The 18,071-nt window shown below is 42.8% G+C and overlaps 1 protein-coding gene across 2 annotated transcripts; it reads right to left on the minus strand.

The window, feature by feature from the left end:
• Window positions 1–495: 495 nt before the first annotated feature.
• Window positions 496–13,921, minus strand: col6a2 (collagen, type VI, alpha 2). 2 transcript variants are annotated; one of them, XM_047589131.1, is made up of 32 exons: window positions 13,704–13,911; window positions 10,616–10,710; window positions 10,392–10,492; window positions 10,145–10,288; window positions 9,535–9,900; window positions 9,430–9,450; window positions 9,257–9,322; window positions 9,050–9,148; window positions 8,923–8,949; window positions 8,771–8,797; window positions 8,620–8,664; window positions 8,452–8,505; window positions 8,302–8,364; window positions 8,154–8,216; window positions 7,999–8,052; window positions 7,881–7,916; window positions 7,736–7,798; window positions 7,525–7,587; window positions 7,377–7,439; window positions 7,226–7,288; window positions 7,088–7,138; window positions 6,900–6,998; window positions 6,746–6,808; window positions 6,537–6,572; window positions 6,397–6,442; window positions 6,163–6,315; window positions 5,944–6,038; window positions 4,642–4,823; window positions 4,369–4,547; window positions 4,220–4,258; window positions 1,959–2,290; window positions 496–1,521 (listed from the first exon to the last, which is right to left on the minus strand). In XM_047589131.1, the coding sequence occupies exons 2-32, from the start codon at window positions 10,692–10,694 to the stop codon at window positions 1,240–1,242; spliced, it is 3,054 nt and encodes a 1,017-aa protein (XP_047445087.1). In that variant the 5' UTR covers window positions 10,695–10,710; window positions 13,704–13,911; the 3' UTR covers window positions 496–1,239. The 2 variants fall into 2 exon arrangements, with proteins under 2 accessions (XP_047445087.1, XP_047445088.1); XM_047589132.1 differs by lacking the exons at window positions 496–1,521; window positions 1,959–2,290 and adding an exon at window positions 2,438–3,672 and having other exon boundaries at window positions 13,704–13,921.
• Window positions 13,922–18,071: the final 4,150 nt, after the last annotated feature.

Below are 18,071 nucleotides of genomic sequence, written 5' to 3' on the forward strand. Positions count from 1 at the left end.
AAAAACTGTCCTGAAACCACCAGAGCAAGTCTGAAGGCGACGGTGGCGAGGAAAAACTCCCTCAGCTCTCTCAGCTGCAGTGGACAGAGGGGAAATTATTTGCATATTTGCAGGTTGTTATGGGCTCCAAAAAATCCCAAGGGGAATGAATGATCATCACACTTCATTCACATCTGGTTTTATTGGTATAAATTACTCTGTCCAGCAGAGGGAGACGTGCTGGCTGCCATTAATGCAACTGCTGCTATGAAGCAGAGGAGCTTCTCTTCTTTGAAATAAATTGGAGCCACATGTTTATGCTGGAAGTCTTCAGCACTGGGATTTGTTTGTTGCGCTACACACATTATTGCAGTAAATGATAGAATCACATTTCTGATCTTTTTTTTTTTTCTTTACTCGCTTAAAGCTGATTATTTGAAACACATGTCACATTAATATAATTGCAGAGACAAATGCTCACAGGACACATATTTAGTGCAAACACAAAAGACGGTGTTGGGGTCACAACATTAGGTTTTATTAGGAGTTCTTCGTCTTGTTTACAGTATTGTTACTTCCATTTTTGTGTGTATGTGTATTTTAACTATGTGATATGTGATTTATGGGGATGTGGGAAATTTTCTGATCTTTTATTTTCCCTCCCCGGATAAGACACGTCTACATGTTTTAACAACCTGAATGAACTACAGCAATTACACAAAAATATGACAGAAAAAAGGTTTCAGAACCAGACAAATGGCTTTGCCCTTTTATTCTATTTTAGCACCTTTAAATGCAAATATTGACTTTGTGAGGAGAGAGTGCAAGATCCACATAGAGACAGAGAGAGAGAGACAGAAAGAGAGGGGGAGGAAGTGACTGTTTCTGCAAACTGTAAATCCGTACAAAGTAAAAAACAAAAACAAAATAAAGCCTACAATTTGTTTGGTACACATTCAATAATCATACACCTCTGCTCTGGGATAGTTATGAGTGTCTTTGGTGCTGTGCTGACCACAGATAACAGACTAAGCAAGTTACAAATGTTGACTGTATGTCTTTGTGTATGTATGTGTCGGTCCTGCATGGATTGTTCAGGTTTTTGTAGCTAAATGAATCTTCACCCATAAAAAGGCGTCTCAGTGCCTTGCATCCAGTAATGATAATGATCATTTTTGTGTGTTTACGTTACACTGAAGGAGCTGGTCCTTCTTTCACCCTATGCATTTTAACTCAACAGTGTAGGGTTACAGTTCCTCACTAGCATATCCAACGGATGAAGCGCTCCAAGAATGCGGGTTTGTTCAGCATGGAGTAGTCGTCTCCTCTAAAGATGGCCGACGAATCCTCGAGTGACACCTTATGGAGCACCTCTTCATCAAGGTCGGTTCCCATGGCGATTACAGTGGGAACGCCCCCTGCTCTCTTCATGGCACTCACACCCTCATCCAGCTGATCGCTGGCTGTGATGCCATCGGTGATGAACACAAAGGACACCTCAGCGTTGCGGCGTGTGTAGCGCTCTGCTCTAGAGCCACCGGTCTACAAACACAGCATTAAAGACAGGGCATACTTTTAAGCAAGGAGCTTAGTTTAAAGAGGTGAACAGTGCAAAACAGTGAGTAAATCACAAACTGTTATTTTTATGTTTGTTTGTGTGAATGATACAAAAATTAAAGGCGCTTTAATGACATGTTATCTTGGCAGTAACATTGCCAGGAATGCTGCCAAGCAAGTTGTTGGTTTTACAGTCAGTCTGAATTAAATAAATGTGATTTTACATTTAAAATTAGTTAAGATAAGCAGGAGAGTGAGTTCAATTAACTGATCCCTGAGTGTGGTATCACAAAACTAAGAGAAACACAAAAAAATGAACTCAAAACATGATATCTGTCACAATTTACCCACCTACAGTGTAGGTTTTTATTAAAAAAACAAAAACAAACAGCAAGTCAGTAAAATGTGCACATTTGACATACCTTAAACACCACATTGTTGACAGCATGGATGATGGCACTGCCCAAAGCAGAAGAGGAATCCATGTAGGTAACAGCTGCCAGTGAGTTAGAGATCACTGTAAGATTGTGTGTCAGAATGAACTCCACCCTCTGTTCTGTGGGGCTGCCGTACTGCACCAAAGCCAAGCGGGCATTCCTCTCGTCTTTCTCGCCCTTGGCCAGGATGAGGCGGTTGGCCACATTCGCAATGAACTCTTTGGCCCTGCGGTGGTTCTCCAGTCCCATTCTCTCAGAACCATCCAGCATGAACACCACATCCACGGGCCGCTGGACACAGCTAGCCACAGCAGGCTCTGGAACAGACACACATATAAACACAACATGTGGTGTTCAGTGAGCTACACCTGGAGAACAGATGCTCTGAAGTCAAAGGCAGTAAAAAAAAATATATTGTAACATGCTGCTATTCAATACATGCTAGCTGCAGTCCAGCTGTTTGATTATTTAAAAAAAAAAAAAAAAACCTTCTCAGACCAGGAATGGCCTCATCAAGAAAACACTGTTTTAGCTTGCTATCATTTTATTCTCTTGAGGCAACATAAAACATGAATACATACCATTTTATTTAAAACAATATTGTTCACATTAGCAAGTTGCAGTCACGGATCTAACACAATAACATTTGAGTTGAAGCCACTCTGTGGTAATTTCCCTCATGTCATCCTACTTTACAAGCCGAGCTACATGCGCAAAAAAACATGCAGCAATCAATGGCGAGACATACAATGGTTCCTTCATTGTCAGTGCCAAGTCCATTAACCTAACATACACCAACGTCTGACTCATATACAGTATACTGTGGGATGTATGAAACCAGATATTTTCCACATGTAATAGCCGTTCACCAACATGAATCATCCGCATGGAAAAGGGTGACGGCTGTAACCATGGATTTGTGCAAAACAGCAAAAACAAAATGGCACAGGGTGATTCAGAGAGCTTGTGATTCACAGTGGAAATGAGACTTCACCAGGGAGCCACTGTACATTGTACAAGAGTAACATGAATGGCTCCACAGAAGAATCTGCCTCCAACAAATGAAAGAAATGCCTTTCCCATATGAATGGAAAATGCTCTTCCACTAAGATGGATAAGTGATATGTATATATTTCTAACAGACATGCTTCTCTGAGAGACGCCAATTTAGAAATATTCTATGACTAAATATAGCACCCCGAACCCAGATTTAAACTTTTGGCCCGTCAGTCACTATACATAAGGCTGCTCTGAAAGTTTATGACAGGACCAGCGTCATATCATGCGATTCTTTTGCATCAGCCCAGGTGTATAATGCCAACTATTTTAATAAAATCTGTTCAATGTCCAGCAGTAAGCTTATTAGTCACTGGCATCCATAATGGCGAGGTAGCAAGGTTAGCACATTAGCATTAGCAAAGTCCCATGGCCTTCTCTGGGTCTCCCATAATGTCCCCATAGACATATTTGAAGGAGTCGATGAACAGTTGGGTCCATTGCTGCCTGTCCGCTCCTTGGGCGAGTTTGGCTCTCTGGGCGGTGTACGCCATGGTTGCCACGCCAGCCCCGTACTGCTGCTCACTCAGGCCGCTCAGTAGGCCGGCCACCGCCTCCAAAGAGGTGGGGACCTGTGAGGGGCTGCCTTCCTCGGCCAGTGGCCTCCAGGGGTGTGGGGCCGGGCCCACAGGGATGCCCCCTCCTGTAACAAGTGGGCGGAATAACACTGTGGGCGGGATCCCACTTATGCGACGCATCAACACAGCCACGGTTCACCGAGCTGCTCTAAAGTTTGATGTTTACTGCCAAATGGTTAAACTGCCACAGAATAAATGAAGGTCAATGGTAAAGAAGTCAGATTGTAATTGTATCATTATGCTTCAAACAAACTAGTCAGTACAAAGTTTGTCAGACAGAGATCAAAAGGAGTGAATGGCCACCCTCTAATGTGGGTGTGAAACGGCTGCTATCATGGAAAGGTGCACGGTGTGCTGAGGTTAAAAGTCTCACCTAAGAGACATTCTGTTGCTTTCTTTTTTGTACAAGCAAAAGTAATGAAAGGAGACCCAGGGAGAGGAAAAAAGGCCACATCCACTTGAAGTCTGACACATTGTTTGACAAATACTTCATCTGAAGCATACTGACCCTTAACTGAGTTGGATACCGAGGCCTAGATGCTGAGATAGCAAAATTTTCAGAAAAGGACACAAGGACAAGACTTCATCTTACACTGTATTTAAAAATCTTACCTGATTTGCAAGGCAGATCCGGGCATACGATGGTTGGTTCTAAAGTAAAGATAGAGATAACGTCAAAGACAGATAACTAAGAACAAAATTGCTTCTCATATTCCACTATGGACATGTTTAACATGATGCTTGCTACGATGTGGGATTACCTGGGCAGAGCACAGTCTCAATCCTGTCAATGAACTCCTCAGCCACAAGGTCCGCGAAGCGTCTCATGCCCATCACCCTTCCACTCCTCTGGCAGGCGATGCTCTGCAGACTCTCATTCTCCTCAATTTGCTCAAACATGTCTCCGATACCGATGGCGCTCACATCTACACTGGGATCACTGCTCACATGCAGCAAGACACACAAACACAAGCAAGCGTGAGATTTTTTTTTTTTTTTTTGGTCCTAAATCTTAAACACAGCCCCAGTGGCACCTGCAGAGGTAGGTGAGCAGCTTATCGTCGTCTCTCGGGTCAAAGCGTCCGTCAGTGATAACAACAACGGTGACGTTAGCTTTGGCTCTGCGGCTGTCCCTGATCAGGTTGTCGTAAGCATACTTCAGGGCGGATGGAGTCCACGTTCCTCCAGCAATCCACTCTAAGCGCTTCACTGCATCCTGAACAGTGGAGGGGACAGGGTGTGAGTGACGGTCTGTATGCTGTGGTATACACGGCAAGGTTTATATGATGTGAAAAGTTTTACATTCAGCTGTCAGGGTAAACTAACTTGCTATAAGAAATTATATTCTTGTTCCTTTTTATCAACTATTGTAACTAAGAGGATAAAACCAAGCAAAAGACTCCAAGGTTGAGAAAATGTTAAAATGTCCAACTTTATAGGAGACATAAATCAGTCTAGCATGAGAACCAGTTTGGTCAGCTATTGTCCAGCTATAACAACTGTACAGGAGTCTGTTTTATTTATCTCACTAATTTAATTTATATTAATGTTCAAATTTAGGTATAATTAAAAACATTGGCTCGGTAAGTGACAGGTGGGTACCATCACAAGTCACTCAACTCCGCGGACAATTCAATTCTTTGTCTATTTTTGGATTACACAAAAAGGCAAAGTCGGGCACTGTCAGGATGGTGCCAGGTGCTGGTGGCACCAAACCAGACATCAGAACACCAAGGGTGAGTTTTAAATAAAATTACCAAAAATAACAGTAAGTTCAGTGGTCGAAGTAAGTCCCCTACCTTGTTTACCAAGTTCAGTGATTCTTACTGAACATGTACACCAGTATAAACAGGCATAAATATATATAGTAGATAAATTTCCGCCAAAAAAGGGCTAAGTGGGTCCTTTGAACATGACATTTGCTCTACAGGAGCAAAAACTACGTTCGTTGAGAAGTATTTATACCTGTGCACTAAAAACATTTGGTGTTATAGTTAGCATTTCTGGCTGCACATTGGATTTTCATTGTTGGTTACTACAGTATATTTTCATGAGGCTTTTCATTGAGGAGAAAAATGGTCGCACAAACGCGTAATACTGGGCCTACCATGGTCTGCACACCAGTTTCTATGCACTGACAAATGGGACCTGTACACATATGGAACAATGATGGCTTCAGTCTGCCTTACGTGTGTTGACAGAGATTGCATCCGATCAGCCTTGATTAATTAAGAAGCATATGGACAAAACCGACTGAAGAACTGTCTGTGCGACGCCATAAAAATACATTTCAGGCTATCTACATGTGTTTGTGTCTGTCTGTGTGTTAATGAGACCTTGAAAGCAGAGAGTGAGTCGATCTTGGGGTCGTTGAGCCGTATGGCTTGGAAGGTTCCACTGTGACTGTACTGAACAACTCCTACCCTTGTGCCTGGGAATCAAAGTGACAGCGTTATTACATGGTCTAGTTGACGGGCAGCCATCTTGGAAATACATGTACATGTACATGTACATGTACAGTACATGTCATAGTACATTATAATTAGCATATCCACCTGTCTCTGATTCAGGGTCTTTGGAAAAGGATCCCAATCTGTTGATGGTGTTGATGACAAAGTTTTTCTCCAGGGTGAAGTTAGTGAGACCCACTGACTCTGAGCTGTCAATAACAAACACAATGTCCAGAGCGCCGCAGCGTTTCTCACAGTCTGGAGATAAAAACACAGACTGTAAGGATCAGACAGACTTATTTAGATTATGCATGGTCATCTAGCAGTAGCTAAACTCACCACAACAGCCACATGTCTCTCTGATGTAGTTCATGACGTCACATTCCTAAAGGAAGCAAAAAAAAGCATCATTATATCCATTGTTAACTCTGTGAAGTTTTGTTTACGTGATAAAACTGTGATGAGATGAATGTTCTTACAGAGAGACCTGGATCTCCCTCTGGGCCAGGATCGCCCTGTAGAGCAAGACATCATAAAACAATCACACCCTGCTTTGCCCAGTTAGTGTATTGATAAATTAATGAACACATAAGTGTTAAGATTTTACAAGTCGCATTTTATTTTTGATTAATCTGTACTGTGTCAGAATGTCGGAAAGCACCTATATATGAAGGTTTGACACACTTACGTCACGGCCAGGCTCTCCTCTCCGTCCTCTTGGTCCAGGTTCACCCGGGGGCCCTGGCTCACCCTGTTGTAAGCAACGAAATTACAAATACATAACAATACATATAACTTTTCCTCAAGTGGGAGGACACAACCAGCCACAAGGAGTTACTTACTGGTTCTCCTGGACCTCCTTTATTTCCTGGCTCGCCCTTTTGTCCACAGTCTCCTCTGCTGCCACGAGGTCCAAGATTGCCCTTTTCTCCTCTCTCGCCCTGCAGACCAGCAGGTAAAATTTGAGTCAGCTACAGTCAATATCCCTCAAGCTAGAAAATGAAGGAGAGTTAATGAATTTAAGTCTTACAGTTTTCCCCCTTGTTCCAGGATAGCTAAAGCCAGGCCTTCCAGGGTCTCCCTGAATGGAAACGGACAAACAGTGAAGACAAAGTAGAGCACATCCACCCCCACACCTGCTATAGAGACATTCACGCAAGCTACTAACCTTCGGTCCAGACTGACCAGGGTCTCCTCTTGGTCCAGCATCACCAGCATCACCTCTTGTACCCTACAATATGAACAGTGTTAAAGCAAACTGGCTGAGGTTATGTGCCTTAAAAGACATTTTTTTGATTCAATTCCCGTATGTGACCCACATTTTTCCCTTGCTCTCCTGGCGGCCCTGCTGGTCCTCTGGGTCCTGGCAAGCCACTGTCTCCCTGTTTGGAGAAGAGAAAGTTGGCAACAGGTGCAACAGAGGTGCATGACGCACTTACGAACATACAGCGCTTTAGTTCCTGCTACCTTTGATCCTTTGTTTCCTGTTTCGCCTGCAAGTCCTCTTGGGCCCTCTGATCCCATTTCACCCTGAAACAGACAAATCAGCCATCAGTCACCTAGTGGGGCATAACTGAAGTGCACCTGAACATAAGTAAGTTGAAACCTCGTGCAAAACGTTCACAACAAAACAAAATGAAATGTTCCAAACATATGCCACGGTGAAAGTGATTCATACCTTTTCCCCCTTAGTGCCATCTGGCCCTTGTCCACCCTTTGGTCCATAGTCTCCTCTTCTCCCCTGGAAAACAAGAGCCGTTGAAGCTACGAGACAGCATAAAGACAAAGAGGAGATTAACTGCAAGTGAATTAAGTAGTCTTACTGGCTCGCCTTTGATTCCTGGCTTTCCAGGTTCCCCCTAGAAAACAAAACACACAGATGAGTCACATGATGCACGGAATTTTGTATATCTTGTATTTATCAGTAGTGATGGATCTTACTTGTGGTCCTTTCACTCCAGGAAGACCAGGTGATCCATCACCTCCCCTCTCTCCCTGCAGATGATACACCAGAGATTAGCCTTTTATGACGACCTCTGACCTTTTACTCCGTACCAGCGAAGGGCAGGGATCCCTGCCTCTGTGTCCTGGTTTACCTTTGGTCCAGGGTCTCCAGATGAGCCAGAAAGACCAGGTCTTCCAGGGCGTCCAGGATCTCCCTGCAGACAATTAATCAGAGTTTAATCACTGGATGGAAGGACAGTGAATTGTGTTTTTACACCACAAGAGAGTTAAAAAGTGTACCTTCTCTCCATTCGTTCCTGGAAGACCACGATCACCAACGTCTCCAGGGTGACCCTCAGGACCCTGCAAATAATGAAACACAGACCATAAATAGATCATAACACAGCACAATATTGTACAAGTAGCTTTAAATTGTATCCAATGTCATACTCTGTCGCCTGGGTCTCCTTTGCAGCCTGGAGCGCCAATCCGTCCAATTTTACCCTAAAATCAAGAAGACAATGGGAAATAACTACATTACAAAAGAATATCAAAATGCACAACTAAGTTTTGAGAAAATTCCTATAAAAATGAAAGGTCGTTCTTTCAAAAGTCTACCTTCTGCCCATCCGTCCCGTTGCGTCCTGCAATGCCAGCCACACCCTATTGACAAAAAGGGAAGAATAAAATGAGACAAATCGCTGTTTAGTATCAACGATATCTGATACAAAGCTAAGCAATTTAAAAAAACAAACAAAAAAACACATACCTTTTTCCCCTGAGTACCGATCTCTCCCTGTGATCAGACAGAAGATGTATAATGCATTAACAGATTACCAGCACCTTTTGACGGACTTTGCTATTATTGAATATCGTTTTTGTGAACATTTGGATCCACTGAAATGGAAAATGATGACCCACCTTTTCGCCCTTGAGACCTGGTTCACCCTAAGGAGACGAGAAAATGAATGTCATAATACAGTCTTAAACATACAGTGTTAATAGTAGTTATAGTGAAGTGAATTCAGGGTGAATTCATGCTTCTTACTTTAATACCGGGCTGACCAATGGGACCCTCAATACCGGGGTCTCCTGGACGACCCCTGTCTCCTTTTATTCCTGGATCGCCATTGTCTCCTTTAGCTCCCTACAGTCAAAGAGTGTGAAGAGGAAAAACGATATATGACAATGAAAATGTCTTGTAAGTAATTGCTGTAAGTGTGTGTGTGTGTGTGTGTGTGTGTTTAAAACTCACTTTCTGCCCTCTGTGCCCTTTCGGACCAGTAGGCCCTTCGGTCTCCAGACAGGACACTTTGTAACACTGTGTTGAATAAGGCATGAGGAGAAACAATCAGTAATGATACATAAGAGCAGACGAATGTCCGACCCTGAGTTTGATGATATGTTTGATCACTAGCTATGTCTCACCTCTGTGTATGCCACATGTTTCTGTGAAGACAAAAGAAACACAATGTAACCAGAAGAGTTAACAGACATATTTCATTTGGGAATGTTTGTGTATTTGTGTGTTACCATTGTCTTGATAATGCGGTCAGCAGTGGCTGTGTCTATGATGGCTCTGCCCTGGCTCAGATCCACAGCCATGAATTCCCTCCTATAGACGGTCGCTGGAGAGTTGGCAATCTCCCTCAAGGCTGTCTCCTCAATATTCTTTGATGCTGCTGCCACGACAAACATCCTGATGCCCTTCTCGCGAGCCTCCTCTGCTGCCACCTTGATGCCCCCACACGGGTTTCCAGTCACGTGGCCATCAGTGATGACCACAGCAAATCGGAGGGGTGTGGGGTCTGTGGTTGAGCTCAGCATCTTCTCCGTCATGGCTTTGAGGGCACAATCAGTGAAGGTGCCCTTTCCCAGATAATTGATCCTCCTGACACCCTGGAGGCATGGACATGTTGACACACAAAGTCTGGATTACAAACTTGGTATATTATATATTGCTTTCGTACTGTAGTGCTGGAGAGTTAAAAGAGCTGTACCTAGAATGAATAGTTGTACTGGCTTAATCCAAAGGGAACCAAAATCTATTCCCAAATTAAATCTGAACAAATGATTTAAACATTTTTTTAAAAGTGTGTGTGTGTTGTGTGTGTGTGTGTGTGTGTGTGTGTATGTTACTCACCCTGACGAATTCACTCTTGGTTGTGAAGTTGCTGAAAACTCTTTGTGTCTGAGAGAAGTGCAGTCCACCTATGCTCCAGCTGATTTGCACCACTCCCCTGATTTCCTCATCTTCCAAACGATTTACAAACTCTTCAGTGAATTGCTATAGCAACAACACATGCAGTGTGCTGTTTAGAAATGGTGACACTCTCCAGATAACATATTTTATGTTTCTAAGATTTAAGTAAAAGAATTATAAGATTGACCTTGATGCTTTCCACCAGTGCTCCAGGTGGTGACTCCTGCAGGGCGATGGTCTCTGATGTGTCGATGGTGAAGTACACGTCTATGGGGCACCTATGCTTCTCTGGAGAAAACATACATACAGATAAAGCATACTTAAACCTCCATGGAACATAACTTTGTATTTAAAGACAAATGTGTCGTGCCGCTATTGTGGCTGTGAGGAGTTCAGTTTCATGACACTCACTGTCTGGGCAGTCCACAGTCTGGCCTTGAGTCAGGGCTCCAAAAAGAAGGCAGAGCACGATGACCTCTAACCCCAGCATCTTCCTCTTCTCCTGTCTGACGCAGAAAGACACAACACTCCTGAGTAAAAAAGAATTTGTTTGATTTCCTCCGATGAGTAATTAAAAAAAAATAATAATAATAATCTAACACATTAAGACAAAATAAAATTCATATATTGTAAAGACACACGGGCTTCCAAAAACCCAAACAAAGAATCCAGGACAGTGGTAAAAAAAAAAAAAAAAAAAAAAGACCTTCTGAAGCAATAGAGTCAGATATATAGTATTTCACCTGGTGTATTATTCTTAAAATGAATTCTCAAAATTTTCTTCAACTTTCAATTCAATTTTCTTTATCTCCATTCTGCCTCTGGTATCAGTTTAACAGACCCACAAACAAATGTCTGAGTGCTGCTCAGGGAACAAAATGGCTGCCACACAGTTATGTAATAAATTCAAAAGCATCACATGAGTCTGACATGGTTTATGGTTTTTCTGAAGATATTAAGGGAAACAACCAAAACTAGAGTAAGTGACCGAACATTAACTAACATTTGTCCCATCATTGACAGTTGTTACATAAAACTGGACACAAACCTTTACATGTTGTTAACCAAAACAACTCAGGATGTACAGTGAAAGTTATTAGTTGCCTGAGTGTGACACATTCTCGAATTGGCTAGTACAACGTCCAAGTCCAAGAAATAGGAAGTGATTAACTTGTTATTACATCACATGCCATTCTGTTATGTGATGGTGATGACATGAAAATGACTCTGTAAATATCTGGGGACCAGAGATTGATTAGACATAATAAGTCTCACATTTTTGTCTCACAAGATGTGAGAGTGGGGAAATCTTTTCCCCCACTCTCACATCAATCTCACATCAAACCAGGTTTACATGCTTCCACGGTCAGATTGAAAGGGGTTTGTCACAGATGTACCATAACCTGGATGCTTGAGAATCTTCACAGACACTTTGACTCACCAGGTGGAGGATGATACAAATCCACACAGCACATTTTACCACGGAAGGCCAAAACTCCTTCTTCCAGCCTTTTTATCATTTCAGGTATGTACATTGCAAAATATACTGCCTGGCCAAAATAAGTTGCCGTCAAAAAAAAGGTCACACACTCTAATATTTCATTGGTCCACCTTTAACTTTGATTACAGTAGCATTCACTGTGGCACTGTTTCGATAAGAAGCTTCTGCACTGTCACCAGATTTATTTCCATCCAGTATTGCATTAATTTTTCACCAAGATCTTGTACTGATGATGGGAGAGTCTGACCACTGAGCAAAACCTTCTCCAGCACATGACAAAGATTCTCATGTCTCATGCTCCCTGAACCACTCTTTCACAGTTTGAGCCCCATGAATCCTGACATTGTCATCATGGAATATGCCTGTGCCACCAGGGAAGAAAAACTCCATTGGTATAATAACCTGGTCATTCAGTATATTCAGGTAGTCAGCTGACCTCATTATTTGGACTGAGTAATGTTGCTGAATCTAGACCTGATCAACTGCAGCAACCCCAGATCATAGCACTGCCCCTCAGACTTGTACAGCAGATACTAGGCATGATGGTGCATAACTTCATCTGCCTCTCTTCTTACCCTGATGCCCCATCACTCTGGAACAGAGTAAATCTGGACTCATCAGACCACATGACCTTCTTCCATTGCTCCAGAGTCCTGAGTTCTACTGTTGTTTTTCTTCAATTTGATTTCACCAAACTTTTAAGTGATCGCCGGTCACAATCAATCTAGATTCTTTTCCGACCACATTTCTTCCTCGAAGATGATGGTTCCCCACTGTCCTTGCAGTTTTTAATAATGTGTTGGACAGTTCATAACCCAATTCTAGTGGTTCCTGTTTCAGTCTCCTTAGATGTGTTCTCTTCTTGATGCATAACAATGATTTGACTCTTCTCAAACAAAACAAATCTTTTCCACGACCACAGGATGTTTCTTTGAAATGAGAAGCTACTCATTGCGGTTAAATAACTTGCTGCCCGCTGAAAGATAGTCACCCATGCAGTAATTATCCAATAGGAGGCTTGTATCTATTTGTTTAGTTAAATCCAGGTGGTGACTTTTTTTTTTTGCAGTGCACATTTACGGTCATCAAATTGTGCACAAACAAGCTGACACACAACTTTCAGTTGACTTGTAATGGTTGATTCTCTAGGACACTAAAAATAATCTGACCCTGTGACTGTGTGGCAAAGCAAGGCCTCCGGAGGGCAATAACAATGTGAACAAAAAAAGCCTGTCTGTGGTGTCCATCACTTTACACCAGCCTGAGCAACCTGCCCACTATTGCCCACTGCAACATATTGTTGGATACTGTAAAAATCAGCCAAATCAGAGAAAACAACTCTAATATAATTTCCATTCCAAATCACATAATCGAATCATTTTCTACCAGCTGAGCACACATCTGCACAACAAAACACATGACAGCCAATGGGAGGCCCAACACAAACAACACTTTCTTCTGTTTTTCTTCAGCTTTACCGCTAAGGACGTTTTCAGGCCGATGATTTTAGGCTTCCCCTTTTGATTGACAGTGGTAAATTTGAACGCCACCCAACCCTTTGCTGTGGCTCCCTCTAGCGGACAGACGGCTCCGAGCTGCGGAGGAGTCGCTCCTACAGATGAACCCACTTCTCTCCCATAGTCTGGTCCACCAGCGTTGGTGGAACTCCTCATAGCATTTCACCAGTGCACAGGTAAATATCATGGGAAATGCACGGAGATGACTGCACGACAGGCAGAGCTCTTTTGTTCTTTTTGTTCTTTTGTCTGTTTTAGTAAACAGTTTGCGGAGTTTCTAGGTGCTTTGTAGCCTATCCAACTTAGTTCGCAAAGCAGTTTGGTTTAGACAAGAAGACAAATCATTTCAGTAAATTCGAGTGACTATTAAGACAGAAGAGCGACAGCTAACAAGAGGGAAAGATGCACACAGGAAAAAAAAAAAAGTGGAGAAAGACATAAAATGTTTGGCACATTGTTTGTGCGTAAAAGTGCAGCTTACCCGAACTCTTTACTACTTCAAAACTTCTTAAGCAGCTGATCCCCTGTTGATTATGTCCTCATCTCATCTGGAGATAAAGCCGAGACAGAAAGGGGGATGTAGGAGAAGAAAATGGGAAATAAAGTCCTGGATGCGCGTTTCCTTCGCGCAGAAGAGCCGTCCGTCCGCACTCCTGTCCCGGTCCAGCCCCAGCCACAAGCACTGATCCCTCCTCCTCTAAACGCACGGCGCGACCTTAGTGCATAGAGCCGCCCGCTTGGGGGCGCCGTGGCTCTGCTGGAACACGTGAGCGTGCGCGTGCGTGTGCCCTTGGAAGTCTATTGCACCATTAGTAAACTTCAGCGCAAAAGAGAGGTCCAAGCTGGGCTCTATCTACCACAGATGTCAGTTTAGTATGGGGCGACGTGACCGTCTTATGGAGGTGGCCCACTGTGGAACACATGGCATTGTCCTGGGGATACACTGAGCTTTCATGTCCTGGAGATAGAGCATTGAGGAGGTTTTCACTTTTAATCTTTTACATGTGGCGGTTCAGAGAGAAATAGAACAGGATAAAGAGCAGACTTAACTCCCCCATACCCATAAACACACACTCACAACCTCCCCTTGCATGTGTCTGGTGGTCTGTTTGCAATTAGTAAGGCCAGCAAGAGGAGTTTACACCTGGTGTAAACACTGGCAGGCTGTCCATCGAGTCTGCCTACCATGTTTATACATACGTAGGTACTTCACTTAACCCTTTCCCTATTTACGTGTGTAAAAGTGTTTGTGCACAGTGGGAGGTCTCAGCTTTTAGAGGATTTCCCATGAATGCACACATCTGCGCAGACACGTGCGGACATAAAGCAATTTTTTTTAAATTTCATTTCAACATCGCCGATTATGCCATGTTAGATGTGGTGTACAGAACCAGCCATGGCTGCCACATGCAGTAACCAGTAACAATCCCACTGATATGTTTTCCAGCCCAGAACACAGGAGGCATGACAGGAAAAAAGGCCTCTAAATCATGTTCAAATCACCCCCACGTCCTCCGCTCTGGAGATGAAGAAGACTTTTGGAATAAATGAGTGTGAAGATGCTGATGTGAATAACCGTGAAATTACCCAGAGACCTGTTTGTAAACCTGGGAAGTTTCCCAGAAAAACACCTTATCATCCAACAGTGTTAAACTTACGGAAAATCAGAACTTTTTAGAGGGGGTTGAAGGTGAGACAGTAGTCAAAATTTTTCAGACATGAATAGAAGTGTTGCGATAGAAAAGAAGATGAGGAGGAGGAGGAGGATGAGGAGGAGGAGGAGAAGGAGAAGGAGGAGAAGGCCAGCTGCTGACCAGAGTTATTACTTTTAAGCTCTTCTTTCTGTCTTGGCCAGGGAAGGGTTTTTCCCTTAAAAAGAGAACAAGAAGGGAGTGGAGGAGTGTGTGTGTGTGCGTGCGTGCGTGTGATGGAGAGATGTGGAGGTGGAGGGAGACGGAGGGCTGTTCTCTCTCTTAAAATTGTGACTCATAGAATAGGAATGATTCTTCCTCCCAAATGGAGTAAACCAATTTCTCCCTCTCTCTCACTCTATCCCTCTCTTTCTTTCTCCTTTCTTTGCATGTTTCCCTCTTTCTCACACACACATCTTACTTTTTTTTTTCTCCTTATTTCTCTCACACGGACAAAAAGAGCATTTCAGTCTGGGGGGATTTCTACATAACGAGTGCCAGAATTATAAACAGCTCCACTCTGTAGCAGCTTCTTTCTCGATCTTTTGCAGATCTTTTGCGCACATATGCAAGAAAAACACAACGCAACATAAAAACAAAACATAGTAAAATATGAAGGCACACAGATTCAAACACAAGACCCACTTTCAAGTCGTCTGGAGCCAGCGCAGACACACAAAGCACTGGAGGTTATTTATCACTCTTCCCTAAGATCTCCAATTGTCTGCTCATGCATAAAAGTGATTTACTTCTTCAAGATACTTTCCACCTAAACCGGAAAAGTTTAAAAATAAATGCAATGATATTGTAATGTTACATCCCATTTTCTTTCTTTTTAAAACCCTTCTCCTTCTTCTCTCCAGATGTGTTTTCTGTTCAAATAGGCATCTTGGAATCGTTACCTCAGTGCATAACACACACACACACACACGTCATGCAAACTTTCAGTAAAGTTCCTGTGCAAAACCCATGTCATTACTAGTGAAATTCGTCGGAACTGTTACATTTGAGAATAAAATGGTAAAAAGAAGTCCCACTGCTACTGCTCCAAAAAAAGGAGGGGAGGGGGAAAGAGGAAATTGCAGGCCTGCAGTATAGCCAAGACAAATTTCTAAGGAACAGTCCCTACCCACACACAAACACATCAAAAAAAAAAAAAAAAAAAAAAAAAAAATCAGAGATTGGCAAATCACACATCAATGCAGGCTGTATAACATGCACACATGCAAACATGCAAACGGACACACCCGTGTAGATGTATGGACATGCGCAAACACACATGCAAAATCCTCAGTGGAAGGACCTGATGAGTGCCGTTTTGGCTCTCGACCTGCACGACCGACTTTAACACAGGAAGAGATGCATCACACAGTGCAGACACACAGTGCGTGTGCAAGAGAGTCAAGATCAAAACAGTGGCGTAGAAATCTGGACCACGGGGAAAAAAGCAGAACAGTTACTGAGAGTGAGACAGAAAACTGCAGACAGAGAAGACTCACTCTAAAACAAATGTCTCTTGGTGAAAAATAGAATGGAGGATAATTTGCACGTATGTTTTCTCCACATCGTCTGATGAAGAGAAAAGCATTAAAAAAAACTGCTACAGTGTTCACCTTTGTAGAAATTCTTTCTCTGCTACAGAAGCTCAGAGGTCAAGAGCTGATATGGCCTCAGTGTGTTGCTCAAGAACATTTGAACAGGTAGATACTTGCAGAAACACATTCACTGGCCATCTTATCAGCTACGCCTGCTGATATGGAGTTTTGCCCGGTTTTGGCTTCAGAACTGTCTTAATTCTTTGTGGAATAGATGCATCAAAGTGTTAGAAAGAAATATTTGTTTGGTCCATATTGACATGATGTGATGAGACAGTTGCTTCAGCAGATACCGACAAATCTTGTAGATGCTCTTCTGGATGGAGGTCTAATGAGTGTGGAGATCATCTGAGTACAGTGAACTGATTTTGTCATGTCCAAGAAGCCAGTTAGAGATGATTTTAGCTTTGCAAAATTGCATATTATCCTGCTGGAAGTGGCCATCAGAAGATGGGTCCACTGTGGTGGTAAAGGGATGGACATGGTCCATGGTTTAAACAATACTCAGTTGGTACTAAGGGGTCCGGAGTGTCCCAAGAAAACACCCCCCACTTCATTTCACCACCAGCAGCCTGAACCATTAACACTGCTGTAGCCAGTCTTCCTCATGTCCGTTCAAAGTCACTTAAGTCACCTTTCTTCCATATTCTGACACTTGGTTTGAACAGCAGCAGATCGTCTTGATTGTGTGGCTGGCAGTTAGAGAGACATTCATGGAAAAACAGAGCAGAGTCTATCATATAGATTCCCCGATGTGAAGAAGTAAAGCCAGAGCTTGAGATGAGGGTTTGAACCAGTTGAGGTCCACAGGAGAAACAAACTGTCTCTAGTACTGTGATCCTTGACAGAAGTTCAGAATAGACACTTCTTATGATAAGTGACTCACCCGTGGTTTCCTAGGAAAACAATTTTAACAATGTCCACCACCCTAAACTATCACCTGTTTTTTTGGTGGAGAGACGATTGTGGGTTTGACTTGGGCCTACAACACTATTAGCCTTCTGTGGTTAAAATGGTGCCTACATAAAATGTGTTTAATGAAATAAACCGTTTTAATTTTACAACCTGTGTCATGGAGTGTGTTCACATGCTGCTTGGCTGATATCTGCAGCTGGAAACGGTTTCATTTATTTTTATTATTTTTTTTCCAGCATTGTTGTGTTCATGTGCTTTCAAGCCAGAATGTGCACACAACTCGGACGCTACAGACAAGCTTTATAGTCAAATACTTAAACAACTTTTTGGGTTGTCCCGACTTGGAAGTGGGGACAGCAGCCAGGAATTTACAATGGAAGTTGCAGTGGGCAGCTGAAAACCTTACATGAACGCGCAGTTGAATAGCAATAAAACTATATTAGCACTTAATTTTTTTTTTTTTGTTTGTTTTTTTTTACCAAATCAACTCTATCTGTGTATATATGAGGATGTGTGTGAGGTGTTGTATTGCTTGCAGTGCAGTGACAATAAAGCCATGATACATTCCCAAAACAAAGCTGGAAACCAAGGTAACTGGCCTTATGGACGTGTCCTGAAAATGCACCGTGACTCATCCAGGGAGCTTCT

Source organism: Mugil cephalus, chromosome 7 (genome assembly GCF_022458985.1).
Source record: "Mugil cephalus isolate CIBA_MC_2020 chromosome 7, CIBA_Mcephalus_1.1, whole genome shotgun sequence".
NCBI classification, from domain to species: Eukaryota; Metazoa; Chordata; class Actinopteri; order Mugiliformes; family Mugilidae; genus Mugil; species Mugil cephalus.

Excerpts from the sequence above, each read along its gene's own strand:
- col6a2 (XM_047589131.1), bottom strand. The coding sequence starts at position 10,694 with ATGCTGGGGTTAGAGGTCATCGTGCTCTGCCTTCTTTTTGGAGCCCTG. Across the intron at positions 8,506-8,619 it reads ACGGGACGGATGGGCAGAAG|GGTAAAATTGGACGGATTGG; the intron begins GTAGACTTTTGA and ends TCTTGATTTTAG. Across the intron at positions 1,522-1,958 it reads TCAACAATGTGGTGTTTAAG|ACCGGTGGCTCTAGAGCAGA; the intron begins GTATGTCAAATG and ends CTGTGTTTGTAG.